The 19,673-nt window shown below is 48.6% G+C and overlaps 1 protein-coding gene across 3 annotated transcripts in view; it reads right to left on the reverse strand.

Moving 5' to 3' along the window:
- Positions 1-19,673, reverse strand: part of SEC16A (SEC16 homolog A, endoplasmic reticulum export factor) — a 149,766-nt gene that overhangs the window by 37,593 nt on the left and 92,500 nt on the right. For 2 of the 3 annotated variants that reach the window (XM_068249125.1, XM_068249124.1), the window contains exons 22-24: positions 18,360-18,407; positions 12,265-12,426; positions 6,427-6,507 (exon numbers count right to left, since the gene is read on the reverse strand). In XM_068249125.1, the coding sequence (XP_068105226.1) occupies positions 6,427-6,507; positions 12,265-12,426; positions 18,360-18,407 (291 nt within the window). The remainder of the gene's footprint in view (positions 1-6,426; positions 6,508-12,264; positions 12,427-18,359; positions 18,408-19,673) is intronic. The other variant, XM_068249127.1, reaches the window with a different exon arrangement.

Consider the following 19,673-nt stretch of genomic DNA (forward strand, 5'->3'; position numbering starts at 1 on the left):
CATCTCTCAAGTCTATGTTCGTCATTACGCAGTTGGGGGTTAGTAAGTTTCTCACAGAGAATATTGATTCCATCCTGAATCTTTGATAAGATACAAAGGGGTTTAGAGGCTTGAGGTTCAGAATTAGTCTGAACTTGCCCGTCGGCTTTTTTACCATAAAGATCGTCGAGTAAAAACCCCTTTGTATCTGATTGCGCGGAACAGGGACCACCGCTTTTTCCTCCACCATATCGTTTATGATCTTTCCCAGGGCCTCTTTTCTTTCTTTGTCCCTGGGAAGAGGAGTAGTGATGAATCTGTTTCCTGGCAATGACTGAAATTGAATCCTGTATCCTGTATTTATGAGATTGAGGATGAAATCGTTTCTGCTGACTTTTGTCCACTGGGAATAAAATCTCATTAGACGACCCCCAACTTTTTCTCTGGCGTCACTTCCTTTCTTGAACGTCTGAGCTTCGAAAAAGAAAGTTCTTTTTTGCCCCCTCTTTGTTAATTGCCCAAGGCTTCCTTCTTTGTTGAGGCCTTTCTTTATTCTCCTGCCTATTTCTCCTGAAGAATCTCTTATTCTGCACAAATTTCTTCTTAACTGGAAAACTCTTCTTCTTGTTAGAAGTTCTCTCCAATATCTCATCTAGTTGTGCTCCAAATAATAACTCACCATCGAACGGTATATTGCATACTCTTGCTTTCGAAGTCTGACTGCCCTCCCAATTTTTGATCCATAAATTGCGCCTGGCAGTATTAATTAAAGCTGTTGTTCTCGCATTTATTCTTATATTCTCTGCTGCCGCATCTGTAATATAGTCAGTAGCCCTAGACACCACATCGAACGACCCTAGTATGTCTTCTTTAGAAGCTCCTTTCTGAACATTCTCTTCCACTTTTTTCACCCATAATGCCAATACTCTTGCTACACATGTAGTAGCTGCTGCCGGCCGAAAATTTGCACCAGCTGAGGACCAGGCTTTTTTCAGAGCAAACTCTACTTTCTTATCTTGTGGATCTTTGAGATATCCCAGATCTTCAAATGCTAATTCGTTCTGTTTGTTAACCTGCGAAAAAGCCGCATCAAGCTTGGGACAACGATTCCACATCTTAACATCATCTTCTTTAAACGGAAATCTCTTAATAAATCCTTTAGACATAAATAGTTTCTTGTCCGGATACTTCCACTGACTCATAATTGTATTTTTAGTAGAAATATGAATGGGAAAGGTTAGTGGTTCCGCTGGTTCCATTCCCTGGTATAGCCTATCATGTACTGATATGTCTTTTGTCTTCTCTGGCTCAATGTTAAGAGTCTTATTGATCGCTAAAATAAGTTGCTCTGTGTCATCCGCCGGGAATCTAAATCTAGAAACTTTCTTAGGATCTGACATACTATCCATACTTTTTACGGAAGATGCATCTGACCCATCGTTATCCTCATCCTCTTCATCTATACCCTCTTCTTCTGAGGACGAAATAATACGTCTCTTAGATGAGGCCTTACTCTTGTGTTTATCAGGTTGTTCAGGCTGTGTGGTAACAGCCTTAGGATCAGGGGTTAAAGGTGTAGCTGTACTAGTCCCAGCCTCCATTGCATCGGCAGGCGGAGCAACTGCTGCCGTAAAGGCTTCCCTTATTGATTTTATTGTCTCTGCCATCTCCTGTTTAACTGCAGACATGATTTCCTCCTTCAACCCTCCTGACTGTTCCTGAATTAATTTCATAAAGCAGGCCTGACAAAACTGTTTAGTATATGTATGGGCAAGTTTTGTATCACAGAGCGGGCACCGCCTCCTTGGTCTTGAAGGATCAGCAGATTCTCCGCCCTATAATGACATATAAAATAATACACAGTCACCATCCTGTATCAATAATGGGGAAGAATCACCCAGGTGACTTGTGTTACAGCATTGTGATACAAAAGATAGGTTTCCAAAACCAAAAGGGAGAGGCAGATTCAAAAGGATACTAGTATGCATTAACAGAATAGCCTAAGAATCATACAGCCCGCCTCTAAGCCATTCACATAATGTAATATGTTGTGTCATATTTGACTATACATAGCAACAATACAAAATCAGCTTCGCACAACCATATAGAGGCCACCCGTGGCCTAACAGCCTGTAAAATTCATCTAAAATTCAGTAAAATTACATTCTCCAAGCAGGCATAGACAGGGTTTGCATATAAACATGTCTTGGTAAAAACAGACCTCAGCATAGACGCGGCGTGGCTCATACCATTAAGGTCTCCAAGCCTCCAGCCCGTCTACTCACCTTTCCTGGCTCCTGCTTAGCGTCCATCCTGCTCCGCTCAACAAACAAACTGCCGAGCCCTGCAGAGTTCCGACGTCTCTTCACCGCGCCGACCGGAAGTGACGTCATGTAAGGGCGGAAGTTCCTATACGGAAGCAGCCATTGAGGGCAAATCCAGCCAACCCTCCGGAAGCTCAGGGACAGCCCTCACACCACTCCAGCGCGCCAACGGCCTCTGCCTTCTAGTGAATCACGGACGCCGCTTGCTCCTCTTAGATCCACCTCAACTCGGGTAGCCATAGGAGCGCCGAAGACAGGTACCTCCATCTTCTCTCTAGGGATCCAAAACCACCTCCAGGCAGGTCCCCCTGATACACCGCCAACCTAGTCCCAGACACACCTGATCTGAAGGACCGGTGAGCGGCATAGAGCACCCTTGCTTTCCTGGAACAGGAAACGTCAACTGGAGTTGTGGGTGTCAGTTTAAAATTTATAGAGTACTCTACGTGGACGTTTCCTGTTCCTGGGAGGAGCCTATGTCGTCTCAGGGTGGACCTGTCCTGGAGGTTACTGGAAAAAATACTTTTCTCCTATGTTGGTGTCACTTACAGTAGGTAGTAGAAATTTGACAAAACTGACAGGTCTTATTGGACTGGTCCATCTCCTCATGGGGGATTTTTAGCATTTTGTTTAATTTTTACCCAAGAAATCCCAGTAAGGGATCTATACAAAGATACCAGCCAGTCTCCATACTCATTTGTACACTATTCTGGCAGTTGGATTGAGCTACTGTCATTAAGTGCTTTTGAAATTAAGAAAACCCTGAGAACCCCCCCCCCCCATGAGCAGATGGGCTAGTCCAGTGATCTGCAAACTTGGCTCTCCAGCTGTCTCACAATGCATTTGCCCAAAAACCTGTCAGTTCTGTCAGATTTCTACTACCGACTGTAAGTGACAGCAACATAGGAGAGAAGTAATTTATGGCTCATTTTACTCCGGGAGAAATGTGCTTCTTAGTTTATGTTACAATTTTCGCAATGGTGGTCCTTTACATTTAGTTAAAGGGACACTGTAGGGGGTCGGGGGAAAATGAGTTGAACTTACCCGGGGCTTCTAATGGTCCCCCACAGACATCCTGTGCCCACGCAGCCACTCCCCAATGCATTGGCCCCACCTCTGGTTCACTTCTGGAATTTCAGACTTTAAAGTCAGAAAACCACTGCGTCTGCGAGCGTACTGCGCAGGCCCAGACCATACTGGGCTTGTGCTATACACTCCTGGTGACGTCAGCAGGAGCGAGGACACGGCAACGCAGGCGCAGTGGTTTTCTGACTTTAAAGTCGGAAATTCCAGAAGTGAACCGGAGGCGGGACCGGAACATCGGTGAGTGGATGCGCCAACACAGGAAGTCTGCAGGGGACCATTAGAAGCCCCGGGTAAGTTTAACTCATTTCCCCCGACCCCCCCTACAGTATTCCTTTAAAAGGTTTTGAGACTAGGCTGTGATTAAAGTGGACCTGAACGTTCGCACAGTATGGAAGGAAAATCTAGAGAAATGCACCCTGTATGTATTTAGAGAGTTTAGCTTGTCTAATTCCCCCTCATCTGTGACTAATCACAAGTGTAATTTAATCTCTCAGCTGTCAGCCTCAGGCTAACACAGGAGGTTAACCCTATGTGTGCTTCCATGAAAGCAAGAAGTGGACACACTGCAGATTTATTGCAGGATTTGTATCGGCTGTAACAAAGAAATGTTTTTCTGTAAAGGTTATTATGCTGCTGCTTAATCTGTTAGAGCAGGGAGGAAGTTCTGAGTTCAGGTCCGCTTTAATGCAAATTGGAATTGGGACAATGAAACGTCGCTGCTGCAGATTGGCCCAATTTCGATCAGCACACGGTATGCATGCACGCTGGAATTACTGGAATGCCCGGCCATCTCCATCGCTGATCAGTGCCAGTCAGTCCTTCAGGTCAGAAGTTTATTGATCCGGTACGGCGGTTTCACCAAACGACACAAGAGGTCTGTACAGACTCGATTTTTGCAATCACGAAGAGTTATCTTGTGTGTCAGACGCCTGGAATGTTGGCACAAGCGGTGAGCATCAGCAAAACCATTATGGATACGCCGTGTATCAGCAGCCAGTCCCCAGCCGCTGATACTCGGGGTTTATGGTGTTTCTGAAGTTATTTTTGGCTTTCTTCCGTCCCTAGCTAAAGAACTTGATACAGCCTCACGATGCGTCTGTACAGCACTCAGGATTTGTGTTGCCTAGTGGCAGGGCTCGGTAAGTGACCCCTTGGGACACAGGACAGTGCAGACTCTGTACAGATGCGTCACAAGCCTCCACGCTAACAACGGGTCACCACTAAGCACAAAGACAGGCTGCGTCAATGCTGTGCAGAGCCGAAATATAAACAGGATGCATTCAAACCAGATGCACCAAATTAACATAAATGGAGCATGTTAGCTTCCACAAACAGTTTGCATGCAGAATGTTCCGTACTGGACCCTTCCACCGCAATGAGGTCATCCTTCTAGAAGGGACCCTAACCTCTAATTACCAAACACACACAGTGTGAACCTGTGAGCATCTGGCCAAAAAATCAGGGGCGTAACAATAAACCCTGCAAGGGATGCAGACGCAGGGGGGCCCAGAAGCTACAGGGGGCCCCATCCTGAGAGAATGACAACTGCTCTCTGCACAATTGTTCTAATGACTGCATCTACTCAGCCACTGATCAGGAATCATGCAAAGTTTTGCAGACAAAGATTTGTAGACAGTCCCTATTCAGTGTACAGCAGGGTCTTGTGTACACCACTGTTCCACCCCCAGCCTATCTACCTCTGTGTACTGTAGTGATGCTTGAGGAGTCTGGGTATAGAGAGCAGTTGGCAGTTGGGGGCCCCATCCAAAGTTTTGCAGGGGGGCCCAGTGATTTATAGTTCCACTCCAGCATAAAATGGTTTACACATTTTTTTTTCTTAAGACAACAGGGGAGAGATGGCAGTGCTGCTAACCAGGCCACATCTAAAATGGCCACCAACAGAGACGTGCAGAGCCCGCAGAATGGTCCACACACCTCTGCAGGTAGTCATTCAGATGCAGCCTGTTTTGGGAAGCGCTGCCACCTCTCCCTGCTGAGTTTCCCTCATGGCTAGCCAGTCCCATTTGAGATTTCATGTTTGCATTCCGATGTTAGGGCTCTAGTGCATAATTGTAGCATCTGTTTTGAATACAGTGGCCTCCATTCATAAAGCATTCCTGCATGAGGTAATGCAGAAAACAGCGGACTTTACCGAGCACTTAGGAACGGGTCAATTCGTAAATGCTGTTACCGCATGAAAAGCTGAAATTCCCGAGCAGTGAGGTAAATGACTGACTTCTGCGGTAAATACCCGAACACATGTCAGTAAAATATCAATTCCTAAAGACTACAACACGTGGTAAAGCCCAGTAACAGGTTAGATCAGTGATGGCTAACCTTCGCACTTCAGCTGTGACAAAACTACAAATCCCATCATGCTTCTGTCTCCCCGAGTTATGCTTAGAACTGTCAGAGCATTGCAATGCCTCATGGGACTTGTAGTTCCACCACAGCTGGAGTGCCAAGGTTAGCCATCACTGGGTCAGATGATTACCGGCAGCTCTGGTATGTCGGAAACGGTGCGGGAGCCGTGACTCACAGAAACAAAGAGGGATAGCCAAGGACCGATAGGAGCAGAGAGCCAATAGAAGCAGCCTCTGTCTACTGCAAGTTCCTGTGATAGAAGCCTTCTCGGGAGGGCTAAGCTCTCTACCCCCCCCCCCCCTCCCCAAGCAGCGGAGAAAGAAAGGTACAAAAGAGGATTCCCCCCGCGGCCCTTCAGACGTTTAACCCTCTAGGTCAGTGATGGCTAACCTCGGCACTCCAGCTGTGGTGGAACTACAAGTCCCACGAGGCATTGCAATACTCTGACAGCTCTAAGCAAAACTTGGGGAGTCAGGGGCATGATGGGATTTGTAGTTTTGTTACAGCTGGAGTGCCAAGGTCAGCCATCACTGCTCTAGGTTCCTGTTTGAAGATGCGGAGGAGCTAGTGGGGAAACCATCTAAGCGTGGCATGTGTAATGTCTCCTGGAAGTTCTTCTAAGCTGTTGCAAAATTTAAGCACAAAGAGCTGAAGACGAGCGGCTTATCCTTACGGATTTATTTCTGTCATCAGGTAAGTGGGCTTCATTTTTTCTTCTGGTCAGCCAGCCAAAGTTGAACCAGCCTCCTTGGCTCTACAAACGGTTCAGAAAGAGACAAATGTGAGAACGGCAGCCTTCAAATGCGCAAGCAAAGCAAACCTGCCCATAGAACTGCGCTAATCTGCCAAACAGCGGCAGCCAATCGCCTTGCTTGGACCCCGAAACCTCACCGATAAACAGAAAGATACTCTGTAAGGTCCTTGGTTTTCAGAGAACGTTAATAGATGCTGGCTGGTCAATGAGATGGAAATGCGAGTTGATGCAGGATTATGCAAAATTTGTATGCAAATGCATGCATCTTGAAAATGGACCAATCCAAATTTACCTCAGCCGGATTTGATTGGTTCACGTTCAAGCTGCATACATTAGCATACAAAATTTGCATAATGCTGCATCAACTTAAAATGATTTGCATCCCATTGACCATCCCTAACAAAGACTACTGCACCGTATGCACCATTTGCAGATGGATTTCAAGCATGGTGATTTTTACTAAATTATAAATAAAATATATCCCAGAACGCTGCAGATATTGCGTCAATAAAAGGGCAGTTTTGCTTTAATGGTTTTTTTTTTTTTTTTTTTATTTCTGGTAAAATTCTAAGCAGGGAAGCCAAATTATTCTCTCACTAAACATAACTCCCACAAATTTCTCCAGCAAGGCAGCTGCACTGACAACAGAAGAAGAGATGATGGCTGGAAAACCCAGGAGGACAGGGAGGGTGGATAAGCTGCTTAAACAGGCATGGCAAAATTATATAACTGCGTGCATGCGTGGGGGGCAGGGTGACAGGACAGACACTGCGTGGGGGGCAGGGTGATAGGACAGACACTGCATGGGGGGCAGGGTGACAGGACAGACACTGCGTGGGGGATGAGGGCGATAGGACAGACATTGCGTGGGAGACAGGTTGATAGGACAGACACTGCGTGGGAGACATGCTGATAGGACAGACACTGCGTGGGGGACAGGCTGATAGGGCAGACACTGCGTGGGGGACAGGCTGATAGGACAGACACGGCGTGGGGGATAAGGGTGATAGGACAGACACTGCGTGGAGGACAGGCTGATAGGACAGACACTGCGTGGGGGGACAGGCTGATAGGACAGACACTGCGTGGGGGATAAGGGTGATAGGACAGACACTGCGTGGAGGACAGGCTGATAGGACAGACACTGCGTGGGGGACAGGCTGATAGGACAGACACTGCGTGGGGGATAAGGGTGATAGGACAGACACTGCGTGGAGGACAGGCTGATAGGACAGACACTGCGTGGGGGATAAGGGTGATAGGACAGACACTGCGTGGAGGACAGGCTGATAGGACAGACACTGCGTGGGGGATAAGGGTGATAGGACAGACACTGCGTGGAGGACAGGCTGATAGGACAGACACTGCGTGGGGGACAGGCTGATAGGACAGACACTGCGTGGGGGATAAGGGTGATAGGACAGACACTGCGTGGGAGATAAGGGTGATAGGACAGACACTGCGTGGAGGACAGGCTGATAGGACAGACACTGCGTGGGGGGACAGGCTGATAGGACAGACACTGCGTGGGGGATAAGGGTGATAGGACAGACACTGCGTGGAGGACAGGCTGATAGGACAGACACTGCGTGGGGGACAGGCTGATAGGACAGACACTGCGTGGGGGATAAGGGTGATAGGACAGACACTGCGTGGAGGACAGGCTGATAGGACAGACACTGCGTGGGGGATAAGGGTGATAGGACAGACACTGCGTGGAGGACAGGCTGATAGGACAGACACTGCGTGGGGGATAAGGGTGATAGGACAGACACTGCGTGGAGGACAGGCTGATAGGACAGACACTGCGTGGGGGACAGGCTGATAGGACAGACACTGCGTGGGGGATAAGGGTGATAGGACAGACACTGCGTGGGAGATAAGGGTGATAGGACAGACACTGCGTGGAGGACAGGCTGATAGGACAGACACTGCATGGGGGGACAGGCTGATAGGACAGACACTGCGTGGGGGGACAGGCTGATAGGACAGACACTGCGTGGGGGGACAGGCTGATAGGACAGACACTGCGTGGGGGGACAGGCTGATAGGACAGACACTGCGTGGGGGGACAGGCTGATAGGACAGACACTGCGTGGGGGGACAGGCTGATAGGACAGACACTGCGTGGGGGATAATGGTGATAGGACAGACACTGCGTGGAGGACAGGCTGATAGGACAGACACTGCGTGGGGGGACAGGCTGATAGGACAGACACTGCGTGGGGGGACAGGCTGATAGGACAGACACTGCGTGGGGGATAAGGGTGATAGGACAGACACTGCGTGGGAGATAAGGGTGATAGGACAGACACTGCGTGGGAGATAAGGGTGATAGGACAGACACTGCGTGGGGGGACAGGCTGATGGGGCAGACACTGCGTGGGGGGACAGGCTGATGGGACAGACACTGCGTGGGGGGACAGGCTGATAGGACAGACACTGTGTGGGGGATAAGGGTGATAGGACAGACACTGCGTGGGGGACAGGCTGATAGGACAGACACTGCGTGGGGGGACAGGCTGATAGGACAGACACTGCGTGGGGGGACAGGCTGATAGGACAGACACTGCGTGGGGGACAGGCTGATAGGACAGACACTGCGTGGGGGACAGGCTGATAGGACAGGCACTGCGTGGGGGATGAGGGTGATAGGACAGACACTGTGTGGGAGACAGGTTGATAGGACAGACACTGCGTGGGGGACAGGCTGATAGGGCAGCCACTGCGTGGGGGACAGGCTGATAGGACAGACACTGCGTGGGGGATTAGGGTGATAGGGCAGACACTGCATGGGGGACAGGCTGATAGGGCAGACACTGCATGGGGGACAGGCTGATAGGGCAGACACTGTGTGGGGGACAGGCTGATAGGACAGACACTGCGTGGGGGATAAGGGTGATAGGACAGACACTGCGTGGAGGACAGGCTGATAGGACAGACACTGCGTGGGGGGACAGGCTGATAGGACAGACACTGCGTGGGGGATAAGGGTGATAGGACAGACACTGCGTGGAGGACAGGCTGATAGGACAGACACTGCGTGGGGGGACAGGCTGATAGGACAGACACTGCGTGGGGGATAAGGGTGATAGGACAGACACTGCGTGGGAGATAAGGGTGATAGGACAGACACTGCGTGGGGGGACAGGCTGATGGGGCAGACACTGCGTGGGGGGACAGGCAGATAGGACAGACACTGCGTGGGGGATTAGGGTGATAGGGCAGACACTGCGTGGGGGATTAGGGTGATAGGGCAGACACTGCATGGGGGACAGGCTGATAGGGCAGACACTGCGTGGGGGACAGGCTGATAGGGCAGACACTGTGTGGGGGACAGGCTGATAGGACAGACACTGCGTGGGGGATAAGGGTGATAGGACAGACACTGCGTGGGAGATAAGGGTGATAGGACAGACACTGCGTGGAGGACAGGCTGATAGGACAGACACTGCGTGGGGGGACAGGCTGATAGGACAGACACTGCGTGGGGGATAAGGGTGATAGGACAGACACTGCGTGGAGGACAGGCTGATAGGACAGACACTGCGTGGGGGGACAGGCTGATAGGACAGACACTGCGTGGGGGATAAGGGTGATAGGACAGACACTGCGTGGGAGATAAGGGTGATAGGACAGACACTGCGTGGGGGGACAGGCTGATGGGGCAGACACTGCGTGGGGGGACAGGCTGATGGGACAGACACTGCGTGGGGGGACAGGCTGATGGGACAGACACTGCGTGGGGGGACAGGCTGATGGGACAGACACTGCGTGGGGGGACAGGCTGATGGGACAGGCACTGCGTGGGGGATGAGGGTGATAGGACAGACACTGTGTGGGAGACAGGCAGATAGGACAGACACTGCGTGGGGGATAAGGGTGATAGGGCAGACACTGCATGGGGGACAGGCTGATAGGGCAGACACTGCATGGGGGACAGGCTGATAGGGCAGACACTGTGTGGGGGACAGGCTGATGGGACTGACAGTGTGGGGGGCAGGCTGATAGGACAGACACTGCGTGGAGGACAGGCTGATAGGACAGACACTGCGTGGAGGACAGGCTGATAGGACAGACACTGCGTGGGGGACAGGCTGATAGGACAGACACTGCGTGGGGGATAAGGGTGATAGGACAGACACTGCGTGGAGGACAGGCTGATAGGACAGACACTGCGTGGGGGGACAGGCTGATAGGACAGACACTGTGTGGGGGATAAGGGTGATAGGACAGACACTGCGTGGGGGACAGGCTGATAGGACAGACACTGCGTGGGGGACAGGCTGATAGGACAGACACTGCGTGGGGGGACAGGCTGATAGGACAGACACTGCGTGGGGGGACAGGCTGATAGGACAGACACTGCGTGGGGGACAGGCTGATAGGACAGGCACTGCGTGGGGGATGAGGGTGATAGGACAGACACTGTGTGGGAGACAGGTTGATAGGACAGACACTGCGTGGGGGACAGGCAGATAGGACAGACACTGCGTGGGGGATTAGGGTGATAGGGCAGACACTGTGTGGGGGACAGGCTGATGGGACTGACACTGTGTGGGGAGCAGGCTGATAGGACAGAAACTGCGTGGAGGACAGGCTCATAGGACAGACACTGCGTGGGGGACAGGCTGATAGGACAGACACTGCGTGGGGGGACAGGCTGATAGGACAGACACTGCGTGGGGGATAAGGGTGATAGGACAGACACTGCGTGGGGGATAAGGGTGATAGGACAGACACTGCGTGGGGGGACAGGCTGATAGGACAGACACTGCGTGGGGGGACAGGCTGATAGGACAGACACTGCGTGGGGGACAGGCTGATAGGACAGACACTGCGTGGGGGATAAGGGTGATAGGACAGACACTGCGTGGGGGATAAGGGTGATAGGACAGACACTGCGTGGGGGATAAGGGTGATAGGACAGACACTGCGTGGGGGATAAGGGTGATAGGACAAACACTGCGTGGGGGACAGGCTGATAGGACAGACACTGCGTGGGGGGACAGGCTGATAGGACAGACACTGCGTGTGGGACAGGCTGATAGGACAGACACTGCGTGGGGGACAGGCTGATAGGACAGACACTGCGTGGGGGATAAGGGTGATAGGGCAGACACTGCATGGGGGACAGGCTGATAGGGCAGACACTGCGTGGGGGACAGGCTGATAGGACAGACACTGCGTGGGGGACAGGCTGATAGGACAGACACTGCGTGGGGGACAGGCTGATAGGACAGACACTGCGTGGGGGACAGGCTGATAGGACAGCCATGCGTGGGGGTTAAGGGTGATAGGACAGACACTGCGTGGGGGACAGGCTGATAGGACAGACACTGCGTGGGGGACAGGCTGATAGGACAGACACTGCGTGGGGGTTAAGGGTGATAGGACAGACACTGCGTGGGGGACAGGCTGATAGGACAGACAGATGCAGAGGATATGATGATGGGTGGGGGGGGGGGGGGGGGGGGGAAGAGGCTGATGCGGAGGAAGGTTGGGGGGTAAACAAATGGGGACAAAATCAATAATACATGTTATATTGCATCAGTTCTGTCAAAATGAGAAAGCCATCAAGTACCAAGTTTATACTTTAATTTTTTAATTATTTATTAGTCTGAATAACAATTATCCCCCTCCCCTCCCAAAAAAAAAACATTCTCTCTGCCTCGTGACAGGACTTATTACGTGTGAGCTGCCTCAGCTGCTTTCCTGTAGAGTAACCAGCCCAGCAGGGACCCCCGGAGGACTCACCCCTTGTCCTGCAGGTTTGTGTTTTGGCTCCTTCTTTGGTTCCGGCCTCTCGGATTCCGGGATGGGGGGCTGGGGAGGGGGTGATGGCTGGATCCCTATGGAGCTCCTCCTGGTGGAAGGGATGGAGTGAGTGGAGGATTCGGAGGTGGTCCGCGGCCGTCTCTGATCCCAGAAAATAAGTTATACAAGCGTTATAATAATAGACATTATTACAGATCTATAATACAGCAATATGTGTCACAAAAATGTGTGATCTCCACATACCAAGTCCTTCTTAGGGTGCCCAGACATCACTTGATTTTGTGAGCCTATCAACCTTTTGATCCGATAATTTTATGAGATTGGAGGTGAACAGATACTTTGACATGGCCACCATATCGATCTTTCAATCATTTTCCGATTAATCCTCAGCTGGTGTCCCCCCTCCAAGTGAATGTGTATCGTCCCCCTCGAGTACAGCAGGCTCAGCTGTCAGGCTCAGGTGTCAACGCGAGCGTCTGTACCATGTGTCACCGGCGCATGTAGCAATGTCACTATAGGCAACACTGGAGGAGACCAGGATTTGCGCTGGTATGACAGCTGAGCCTTCAGCACTGGCACGAGGAAGGCGACACACATACACTTGGTGGGCAGGAGCAGAACGATTGCTAATTGATGTGCAGTGTGTGGTCAAGCAATACATCTTTCTCTGATCAGATTCGACCAGAGAGGGAGCCATCTAATGGTCAATCTGGTGGCAGATCAACTTACGTATGGCCACCTTTAAAGTGAACCTGTAGTTAAGAGGGGGAAAAAAAAGAAACAAAAAAAAGATAGTCACCTAAGTAGAGGGAAGGCTCTGAGTCCTATAGTGCCTTCCCAGTCTCCTTGTTCCTCTGCAGGCCTCACCAGGGGCATAGCAATAGGGGTTGCAGAGGTTGCGACCGCATTGGGGCCCTTGGAACAGAGGGGCCCCGAAGGGCCCTCCCTCAACAACAGTATTAGCTCTCTATTGGTCCTGTGCTCATAATAATCACTTCTATAGATACTTTGAATAGTAGTAATCATTACCAAACTGCTCCCCATTCCCTTCTGGCACCTCTGATACTGTAGTAGCCATTGGTAGGTTTTGGTGCGCCGCATCAATTGATTTGTATAGAGTGCTTGGGGTGCCTGAATGTAAAACTTGCATTGGAGCCCATAGCTACTTAGCTACACCACTGGGCCTCACCATACAAATCTCCTGCCGCAGGAGACTTTGGAAGCACTCTGGCTCCCAAAGAAAGGCCGCTCTGTACTGTGCACACGTGAGAGAGGGCGCTCGTCCGTGTGCAGTACGTAGTGGCCTGTCTTCGGAAGAAAAAAAAAAAAGACTCCCAAAGCCAGCCCAAACCAGAAGAGAGCCGTCTACGACTGAATGGCCGTAGACTGTTAACGGGGTATCCAGCGCTGGAACGCGGACACCGGAAGGAGACTGGAAAGGCTCTATAGGAACAAGAGCCTTTCCTCCCCTTAGGCGAGTATGGTTTTTTTATTTTTGTTTTCACTACAGATTCACTTTAAAGTAACCACTGCAAAAGCAAGATTCTTCTGCAGATTGTAGGTGGGCAGAGACAATGAAAAGCAATGTCTGATGAAACTGGACCTAATGCCGTACGATTTGACCTAGAAAGTTTGGTGAAAGGTAATGACCAACTATCCATTACTGCTAATAGATACTGGCTAATGATTCGGAGTTGATTTATGCAGAAAGTGGATCAGAGATAAACTTTTACTCATTGCATAATTGTGTTCCTTCCATATAGTTTATAGGGCATTCCTCTAGCCAAATACTTTTTTTGTTTTGGTGTAATACTCTAATTCCCTATAAACTAAACAAGCCTCGCCCAAAGCTTTTTAGAGTGCCTTGGCACTGTAGCAAGTGCTTATGGGAGCTCAGTCTGGGCAGGAGGAGGTTACTAGCCAGAGATTTCAGAGGCAGAAGGGAGGAGGAGATGGCACTGAATTCACACACAGGCAAGCTGATAGCATCTCCAGCCTTCAGCCTGTGACAATTGGCCTCAATTCACTAAGATCATGGTGGAGAGAATAAGGCAAGAGAAAATTTGCCACCACGCAGTGAGAGAGTTATCTTCTCTCTTTATTCCTTAAGTTACCTCCTCTGTAGTTAAATTACCTCCTCTGTAGTTATTTGCACATGCAGTTAATTAACAGCCTGTCTAGAATTCTGGAGTTATTTTAAAGGGAACCTGAGAGGAGAGGAGAAAGAGATTAAGGAGTAGGCTACATGGGAGGTAAGTATGACTTGTATATGTTTATTTTGACTTAATTTTCAGTTCAGGTTTTCTTTAACCACTTCACCACTGAGGGGTTTTACCCCCTGACCACCAGAGCAATTTTCACCTTTCAGCGCTCCTTCCATTCATTCGTCTATAACTTTATCATTATTTATCACAATTAAACAAACTATATCTTGTTTTTTCCACCACCAATTAGGCTTTCTTTAGGTGGGACATTATGCCAAGAATTATTTTATTCTAAATGTGTTTTAATGGGAAAATAGGAAAAATGTGGGGAAAAATTCATTATTTTTCAGTTTTCGGCCATTATATTTTTTAAATAATGCATGCTACTGTAATTAAAACCCATGAAATGTATTTGCCCTTTTGTCCCGGTTATAAAACCGTTTAAATTATGTCCCTATCACAATGTTTGGCGCCAATATTTTATTTGGAAGTAAAGGTGCATTTTTTTCAGTTTTGCATCCATCCCTAATTACAAGCCCATAGTTTATAAAGTAACAGTGTTATATCCTCCTGACATAAATATTTAAAAAGTTCAGTCCCTAAGGTAACTATTTATGTATTTTTTTTATTGTAATTTTTTTAATTTTTTTTTAATTACAAAAAAAAAAAAAAAAAAAAAAATTGGGAGTGTGGGAGGTAATGAGTTCATTTTTTGTGTAAAAGTAATTTATTTGTATGTGAAAAATGTTTAGGGTGTAGTTTTACTATTTGGCCACAAGATGCCCACAGTAACTTTTTGTTTAATGCGACCTCCAAGCGTCCTTCCAGACTCTTGGAGGAAGTACTTGGAGGCTGGGTAAGTGGGGTTTTTTTTTCATAATGATCGCGCTGCTCATCGGAGAGCAGCGGATCATTGCGGGGCTTAGATCAACGAACGGGAATGGATTTTCCCGTTCATTGATCTCCGGGCGAGCGGCGTGTTTACGAGCGGGAGTGCACGCTAGAGCGAGCAGGAGCGCGGGCAGCGGCGGGAGCGCGGAAAGTACGGATTTCTCCGTCCCTGGGGGTTAAAGGATGGAAAAAGGGACGGAGAAATTCGTACGGGCGGGGGTAAAGTGGTTAAGGATTGAAGAGTTGACTTAAGTACAGAAGAGTTAACTTTAGGTATGCCTGAGGTAAAATGTTATCTGTTGCCTCATCACCATGGTGATAACTATAGAAACGTTATTAAAGACAGGAAATAAGCTTAGTGAATTGAGGCCATGTGACAAACAGAACATGGCTGCTGTCATTGTATCACAGGAAAAAATAATCATATTCTATTGAAGCAGTTTGCAGCTAGATTTGCTTTGTAAACTATCTAAACTTTAGATAAGATATATAGACAAGTTACTTGTTATAGTTAGTTTTTTATCTCGGATCCGCATTATGCAGCTTGGGAATTGACCAACCAAATGAAGCAGCAGGGAGAAGCATTTCTAATCAGGTGATCGATGAGTAAGAATCTTATTTGCGGTGACAACTTCCTGTTTCAGCTGATACAGGAAATGCTTGTGATGTGTGATTGTGGCCAACAAGTCAGAGCTTTACAATCTGGCACCTGATCCTACGCTTCTTCGTGAGCGACTCCAGAAATCCAGCAGCATTTACAGCATCAGAGTAACGACTCGAGGAGCTGAGAAACTAGCTGATCTCAGACTGGCTTTTGTTCATAGCCCAAGGGGAAGTGACAGGGAAGCTTTATACAGCACTGCTTGTACCCCTAAGAGGCTTAGGAAATCGTTAATTTGCCCTTATGGGTTAGGAATGTTGTATGGGATAACCTAGTGCTCAATAATCGTTCTGTCTCATCTATACCGGGGCCTCTCACCCCAATTTTGGATAACCTTGCTTTCCCTCCTGCAGTTGGAGCCGAGACCTTTCTGGGCTTCTATAGGGGAGATTGGCCCCCACTGAGAAGGGTTCTGGTGAATGGAACGTTACTTCCTATTGCTGACATTAAGGAGATTGGCGATAGGGGCCCCTGGTTACCGAGCTGGTTTCAATACTATCAACTGCATAGCTACGTTAACTGCCTTGGGTTGGCCTGTGGGACGTCAAGGGATTGCTCGAGGTATGAGGAGCTATACGTGGGGGAATCCAGACCCGAACATGCCCTTTCAAAAAGCTATCCAAATCGTGTCGATATCACTCCCAGCTCCTTTGTAAATATATGCTCCCATAATATATGCTCCCAATGGGAAGCTGACTTAGGAAAATCTTTTTTAATATATGACTAGAAAAAGTCATTGACCCTGACTCACGAGTCCTCTATCTCGAGTTCAGCCCAGGAGGGGAACTACAGGTTATTAACCCGTTGGTTTCGCACCCCGGCTTAAATCTGTAGATGGCAGGAGGAATCGACAGATGCATGTTGGAGATGCGGTCAAGGGTGTGTGTGTGTGGGGGGGGTGGGGATCGGGGGTGATTACATGCCTTCTGTCATGCTGCCCCTACGTTATGGAACTCCTTACCTTAACAGATCAGGACAGCCCCATCCCTGGACGTGTTTAAATCCAGACTGAAAACCCACCTGTTCAGTTTGGCATTTGCAGAAATATAACTTTTGTTGTGTGAATACTTCATCCTACTACCAACTACTGAATCTGAGAGAGCCTAAGCGCTTTGAGTCCTATGGGAGAAAAGCGCTATAATAATGTTATTGTATTGTATTATTGTATATGTGGTGGCATTGTGATAGAGTGCAAAGACTATGGGAAATGGCTTTTAGGTGGTATGAGGAAATTAATCAGTGTCAGATCGCGCATTCTGCGGAAATAACCTTACTGTCTACGTTCCCAGGAAGAGTCAAATATGTAAAGAAGTCAACTCTTGGCCATATTATGGGTTAGGTACTTGATCGCTAAACATTGGAAGGAAGATGTAAATCTGGTGGAGGCGGATTTGGCAGATGCAGTAAATAATACTATGAGAATGTAGGAATTGGTACTATCGGCACAAAATAGGGGAGACACGTTTTCCGGACATTGGTCATCTTGGCAGATTATAGAGAGAGAGACCCTGATGTATGTCTGGGGATACACATGTAAGTAGGTACTTTGGCATATACGTGCGTATATAGTGAAGGCCTTGGAGTTGTAACCAGGGCTGTGGGGTCGGTACAAAAATCTTCTGACTCCGACTCTTTAGTTTATGAAACCACCGACTCCAACTCCGACTCCGGGTACCCAAAATGGCTCAGACTCCGACTCCTTAGCCTAATACTTAACAGGGCTGTGGATTTTGTACAAAAATCATCCGACTCAGACTCCTCAGTTTATGAAATCAACGACAACGACTCCGACTCCGGGTGCCCAAAATTGCCCCGACTCAGACTCCTCGACTCCACAGCTCTGGTGGTAACACAAAACATCCTAAATCCAAATCTTTTAGCCGGAAATCGACTGTGTATGGGTATATATTTGTGGGAAAAGTGTTAATTTTTCTTTCTTTTCTCTTTGTCTTATTCTCCCCCCCCCCCCCCCTCCCCTTCCCCTTTCTCTTCTTCCTTGTAGCTTCTTGCCTTTTCCTCGACTTGGAGTTGAGGTTATAAGGAAAATGGGATCTTTGTGAAATGTAGGAATTCCGCCCATATGTTGAATTATGGAATGGTGTAGAGACCAGGTTACTATATTGGGAGAAGATAGCTTGAGGAATCTCTTGTTCTCGGCATCCTTGGGATTTTATGTATTGTAATTAATAGATCCTTATGAAAAGTTTGTTATATACAATCTTGATCTAATAAAACTGTGATTTATATAAAGCATTGCTTGCGAGTTTCTATTCTCTGGAAGCTGTAGCAGTAAAGCGCAGCAGATAAACCCAACTCACCATGTGAGAGGAGGACTGGGAGACGGTCCTGGATCTCTGCCCCGGCGCCTGTACAAACAAAAGGAGACATTTTATCAGAAGGTCGCAGGCAACCCCCACAGCAATGCTCTTCTGAGATACAAGGCGTGGCTTCTGTGTGTTCAGCTGCAGAAGACTCACTTGCCTCTGCCCCGCCTCCCCTCCCAGCTCTGCTGTGCAACGCTTAAAGCGGACCTGAACTAAGAACTTCCTCTCTGCTCTAAAAGATACTCAACAGCATAATAACCTTTGTTACAGCCGATAGAAAACCTGCCATAAATCTGTAGTGTCTACTTCCTGCTTTTGTGGAAGCAGACATAGACATAGACATCCTGTGCTTACAAATTAGCTGCTCTGCAGTATCAGAGGGGATTCCTGAGCTGACACAGCTGGGAGATCAAATTACAACTTGTTATTAGTCACAGATGAGGGTTAATAAGACAGGCTAAATTCTCTAAATACACACAGGAGGCATTTTTATAGGTTTTCCTTTTGTCCTGTGCAAGAGTTCGGGTCCATTTTAAACTTCAGTTATCTATGCAAAAGAGCGTCTCTGAGCTATACAGCTGTTTGGCTGTTTTCTGAAGCAACAGCCAAGAAACAGAGAGAGAAAGCTAGAGATAAGGTTTTACTGCAGAAAAGTTCAAAGGGTCATTATTTCTGCTTTGTTTTATAGCAAAGATAGGGCCTTAAAAAGAAAATATACATACCTCCAGCCCCCTCCGGCCTGATTGCTCCTTCGTTGTTCTCAGTCGCTGCCTGGTTTGTGCATAAATGGCCCTGGTAAGTTGTCCAGTTGGGGCCAGTCAGCACAGGCACAGTCCGACCATGCAGGCTCTCGTCACTGGGACCGTACTGCACGGGCGCAGAATGCATCAGGCAACTGGAACACGTGTGCGGCCGTGCCGCTGTCCCCGGACCGGAGGACTTTCCAGGGCCAATTGCTGAAGAACGAGGAGGCGGAGGACAGCAAGGCAGCGATCAGACTGGAAGGGGCTAGAGGAAGCCTCAGTATTTATATTTTCTTTACAAGGCCCCACCTCAAGTTCTCTTTAACCTCCCTGGCATTATGATTATTTCCAGATTTAAGGTCTAAAAGCTATAACATTTTTTCCCAAGCTTTTAGACCCTAAAACAAGAAGAAAAACATACTACAGAGAGGTCTGCAGCAGCTACTGCATGAAATACACTCAGGCACAGGTATACCACCCTGTTCTGGGGCTTTCTGTCCCGAGCCTGACTCGGGATTACCTCTAAGGAGGTTAAAACCAAGAGTGTGGTTTTAAAACTGCAACT

The sequence above is a fragment of the Hyperolius riggenbachi genome, chromosome 8 (assembly GCF_040937935.1).
Source record: "Hyperolius riggenbachi isolate aHypRig1 chromosome 8, aHypRig1.pri, whole genome shotgun sequence".
In the NCBI taxonomy this organism is placed as follows: domain Eukaryota; kingdom Metazoa; phylum Chordata; class Amphibia; order Anura; family Hyperoliidae; genus Hyperolius; species Hyperolius riggenbachi.